The sequence below is a fragment of the Phytophthora parasitica genome (genome assembly GCF_000247585.1).
Source record: "Phytophthora parasitica INRA-310 unplaced genomic scaffold supercont2.65, whole genome shotgun sequence".
NCBI classification, from domain to species: Eukaryota; Oomycota; class Peronosporomycetes; order Peronosporales; family Peronosporaceae; genus Phytophthora; species Phytophthora nicotianae.
Genome location: NW_008649051.1, coordinates 133,837 through 138,697, shown reverse-complemented (window position 1 = coordinate 138,697; position 4,861 = coordinate 133,837). Strand labels below are relative to the sequence as shown.

General features: G+C 49.3%; 3 protein-coding genes across 3 annotated transcripts; 2 read left to right on the top strand and 1 right to left on the bottom strand.

Moving 5' to 3' along the window:
• Positions 1-256: 256 nt before the first annotated feature.
• On the bottom strand, positions 257-793 carry PPTG_17229 (hypothetical protein; the record flags this gene model as incomplete). The annotated part of the gene is made up of 3 exons (XM_008914945.1): positions 257-328; positions 414-646; positions 709-793. The coding sequence occupies 3 exons, from the start codon at positions 791-793 to the stop codon at positions 257-259; spliced, it is 390 nt and encodes a 129-aa protein (XP_008913193.1).
• A 293-nt stretch (positions 794-1,086) lies between these two features.
• Positions 1,087-1,629, top strand: PPTG_17228 (hypothetical protein; the record flags this gene model as incomplete). The annotated part of the gene is made up of 1 exon (XM_008914944.1): positions 1,087-1,629. One exon carries the CDS (start codon positions 1,087-1,089, stop codon positions 1,627-1,629), a length of 543 nt encoding a protein of 180 aa, XP_008913192.1.
• A 149-nt stretch (positions 1,630-1,778) lies between these two features.
• Positions 1,779-2,195, top strand: PPTG_17227 (hypothetical protein; the record flags this gene model as incomplete). The annotated part of the gene is made up of 1 exon (XM_008914943.1): positions 1,779-2,195. One exon carries the CDS (start codon positions 1,779-1,781, stop codon positions 2,193-2,195), a length of 417 nt encoding a protein of 138 aa, XP_008913191.1.
• Between the last annotated feature and the right edge of the window lie 2,666 nt (positions 2,196-4,861).

Genomic DNA, 4,861 nt, shown 5'->3' with positions numbered 1-4,861 from the left:
TACATGTTAGCGTCAGACAAGATATCAAACCAGCCGCATACCATGTGATCGCGCGGGCGTCTCGTTATAATGATTGTTTCATCAAAGATGCACGCGACATCAGGAAAATTACTTCTACGTTCAACAAAGCCTTCCACCAGTTCCTGCCATTCCTCTAGTGCTGTCGGGGCTGCGAAATAGATGACGTCTGGCATCATTTCATAGAGAATGCCCTCTAGCCGTTTGATATAGACGCCGGCAACGGTCCTTGACATCCCTAACTGTGCTGCAGCTCCAACAATTCCATCCCCGTCAATACCACAGCCATTCCCGTAGTATGCCAATAGCGCTGCAAGCCCGAAATCGAAATGATACGGTGTGTTTTGCCCTGGGAGACCGTATTTGCGATAGTATAATGACTTCAGTAGTCGAACTAGCCCATCAATGGAATCTGACAGGCACCGCAACGTCTTCTTGTAGGCGGTAGGAGAACGCCGCGCTTTCAGCTTGGGAAAAAAGTCTGTTTGAATGACAACGTGCTCCTGAATAGGCCCTTGAATTGATCTTCCGTCCAATTGGCTCAGGGACACCATCAGCAGGATGTTCATCAGCATGCACAGCGCCAACATTTCTTCCTCTATCAAATCATCGTCGTAATCGTTTGCTTCTGCAGCACACCGCTTCCGTTAATGCCGCTCTTGCACCGCTAGCATGCAGGCCCATACATACCTTCATCGACGTCCATCGGCTGCGCGTCATCTGCGCCGCCTATCGCCAGCAGCGCGCCATCTCCCAAGCGTGCTAACTCCTCCATCACTCCGCACTCGATCTTCAACTTAATAAAGCGGTATCTGCTCTAAAAAATGAGGCGCCGAACCTATTCTTTTTCGCCGCTTCATAATGAGGTACTTTGGCCACCACGTTTTTCCTAACGCTACTTCACAAGAAAAAAATAGGCGGGAAAAAATAATTGGTTTTCTATTTGGACAGCGCTCTTACAAAGGTCGCTGCCTTCTCGCTTCGATTGCCGCGTTGGTCCAGGACACTCTCTCTTCCATTCGAGCGCGTTCGCTTCGGTCCCGAAGAAAGACAAACCCCTCCACCTTGATGGCCAGATCATTCATGATCTGTCCGCTCCAAGCGGCCATTCGGCCAACGGTTTTACGGACTCCACGTTATCTCCAGATGCCACCTGGGATCCCATTCTGTCGATTGCGGTCCGGATCCGAGATCGCCGGTTCCCGGGGTGTGCTATTTACGCCATGGTCGCGGATATCGCGGACGCCTTTCTTCACGTCCCAGTTCACGCTCGCCATGCGTCCGCGTTTGGGGGCAAATTACCTCTCTCCAACCATGGCATTGTTTCCGGAATGGCCGTCTGTGGCTGGACTGCGTCACCATGGTTCTTCGCCGTTTTCGGGAAGGCGGTCCGACATTATCAACGAACAGGGTCATCCATCGTGCTGGCTTATAGAACCGTTCTGGATCTTCCAGTGGGTTGACGATATTGTTCTCGTTGAGGTCGATATTGGGGACCGCCTTCAGAAGGCCGAGAAGCGTCTCAGAGATGGTGTGAAACTCGTGTTTGGATCTGATGGCAGGCATGAGGGGAAGTTCACAACGTGGTCACGTGTCTTGCATCAAGGCTAGCAACGTGAAGTTACTGGACTAGCATGGTGACCCGGTAGGCCCTTAGGCCACCAACGCTACGTCGGTGGAAATACGGTTCGAATCGCGCAAGGGAGACCGAGTCGGACAAGGCTCGACTATCAGCATTATCGATCAAAGGACCCAACGTTATGCCCAGGGCAGCAGCCCAGGGCTGTCTACGTGTCAGCGCGAAGTGGGTTAACGAAGGCGTGAAGCTGGGGCCATACATCACATCAGTCTCGCCAGGCGAGACGACCAAGAAACTACGCGTCAGCCAGCTAATCAAGGGCACAGCCCCGGGCTTGGGTCTTAATCCAAAAGACTATTCATCACACTCGCTTCGTATTGGAGGCGCCTGTGCCTTACTGGCAGCAGGCAAGAGCGACCTCGTGATTCGACTGATGGGACGATGGTCGAGTTGGTGCTTCATCGTGTACACTAGGCTCAAGCCGGGCATGATTCGAGACGTGGCAAGCAGTATGATCAAGGCTTCGACCTGGGAGTTCCATGAACCAAACTCCATACAACTTGAGGGGGATTCCAGCGAGCCTACATCATTGAGCTAATCAAGTCTACTTGCCCCATTTGCAGTGTTGGAACGAAGGGGAAAGTGGTCGGTTAAGTACGAGGGAACCGAGCTGAACCATGGGCTTCCGAACCGCGACAGAACGGAGAATCCCAGCCATTCGCCGTTCAGCCCACCAGAACTCAGAGTCCAGGACAAGAACTCACGAAGACGTAGCCAGGCTGCATGGGGAAAATAATTCTCTTCCAACGGACTTGATTAGCGAGTAGAATGTCCTCATAGGATGGGTTTTCCACCTTTGATAAGGTTTATTTCATGAGAGGGCAGACAAGTAGGGGATTCCAGCGAGCCTAACTCATTGGGCTAATCAAGTCCACTTGCCCTATTTGCAGTGTTGGAACGAAGGAGAAAAATGCTCATGACCCGTTTGTTGTGTGTTTTCCTGCTTTCAAGCTTATATGCTACATTTGAATTAATCGGTTTGGGGCGAAACTAAATACCTTTCTGAATTGCGAATAAGTTCATGCGAAAAGGTTTTCCAGGAGCGCCGGGGTAGAGTCTGATGCAAGCTGGGAAAACGATAATTTCTCGGTGAGTAAACATTGTTTGTACCTTCTAGTTATGCTCAATGTAAAAATCATGTGTTGACGGTGTGGCAGATATGAGATAGTATTTTCATAGAACGATCGCTAATATTGAGGTACCCCTCGCAACCACTTTCCATCAGCTTGGGGTTCTAAACGGCGAGCCTAAGTCACACGAGACAATATTATTTCTAGTGTTAACCTTTATCCTCCAGGTCGAATTCATACGAGTAGCAAGGATTTGATCATACGAGTATGAGATCGACAGATAGATTAGTATGTGGGGTTTGCATAACATACGGAAGGTGTAAAAAGGTCAGGTTGACGCTTTGGCGAGGTGAACGCTATGGCATCCGGCCGGCGTTTGGTCCATAGATATAGAAGAATACACGGCGCTCTGGGGCAGAGCACTTTACACAGTAGAAATGAATCCTTCGTGCTGCGTTCACCACAGAGCCGCTGTGCTGGCGAACCTCATTCTTGAGCTGGTGAGGAAAATCAATGAGAGCCTTAACGTGGTGAGAGTTGAGCTCGTCGAGGTACTACAATCAAATCCATTGTTGACACCCGCTGCGCCTAGTCCTAGATGCTGAAAGCCCGTTGTTGGTGAGCTGGTATGGCCAACTGAGAAACAAAATCACTAAAATCTAGTGATGCTCCATGGATCACATTGTGGCTGTGCGCTAGGTAATTATCCACGATCACCATATCGTGCTAAACAATCGGTGAGTCTAGTTTCTTGTGATATTTATGTCGCTGCAATGCCAGGATGCCTTGACGGTAGTGGCCGTGCACGTCAACTGTTTGGAACTTGAAAAGAACAGCTCTATCATTTCGGAACGATTGATTCTTTTTTCGTAGCGCAAAGTTTCCACTATACCATCTCGTTGAATCAGCGATGACAAGATCAAATGGCATCAGTTCCAGGCAGCGCCGTTCCTTTGTTAGATATAATCGATATTGGCTTTCGATACTGCCCAGCATAATGCATCTATTTGTTTGTTGTGTTTGGTTGTGCACGAAACCACCGTGAACGACCCACGAGGTGGAGACGAATCGAACCACTGCTTGACGTGTTTTTTTTTTTTTGGATACTGAACAGTAGTTGTTTTGACGATTCCCATAAAATAAGCCTAAATGGTCATCGAGTTCAATAAGAGTCTTTACTGAGGCAAAGGCACCATCGGCAACTATAGTGCGGCCTGTTTCTTTGTATGGTTCAGCTAGCCAAAGTACAAGGGCTGTTCCCTTCTCCGTTTTTACGAGCATACGGTTTAGCGCGCTGACGCGGTGCACCTTCAACTAGCTCGAGCCCAAATGAAACACCACTTTCACCATCTGCAATTGACGTGAGCTCAGTACCTTTGCCCTCAGGCTTACGTGCTATCTTCGTATTGTAAGGAAGGCCGTCGTGACCGTATCTATTCTCCCGCCCTTTCCGAATACTCATGCACTCGTCGACACAGAGGATGTTACCAGGGGAAACAACATGTGTTCGCCTTTCATTGAAGCCGTCAACAAAAAGACGAATAGGTTTCCAAGGATCTTTGTCAACACCAGCATCTGCGGATGCCATACAAGACATTATTTCATCAAAACAGCGACGCCTCATATCAAATCGACCGAAATTCAGTGGGGTATCAACGTAACCTTCCTTTGCATCCTATGGCCAATATAGCCCCGATCGAGATCCAAGTGCCACGGCCAGCGAATCCAGATCCAGATAAACCGATCCCTTGGTTGAATCGTTCTCTGCTACTGTCGAGCCAGATTGGCGTTGGAAAATGCAATTGTGTTGCTCAAAGTTTGCATAGGGTACACCAGATTGAAGTAATTAGCAAGCGTACATTCGACAATTACTCCTATTGAGAAGCGCATTGGGCGTGGCTACACACGTGTAGTGCAGCGGGATCAGCAATAATCTGCGAGATTGCTGGGTTCGACCACCACCAGTACGTAGACACTGACTAACGGAGGGGGTCCCCCGATGGTCTTTGATCGGCTGAACTTGTTTACCTTGTGTTCCCGTCGGTAGGGCAGAATCTGGCTACTATGGCAACAACAGAGAAGTTCAAGTGAGTCAAGCTTGAAAGTTTTGGCGAGACGGGGGGGTTGTGTGGAG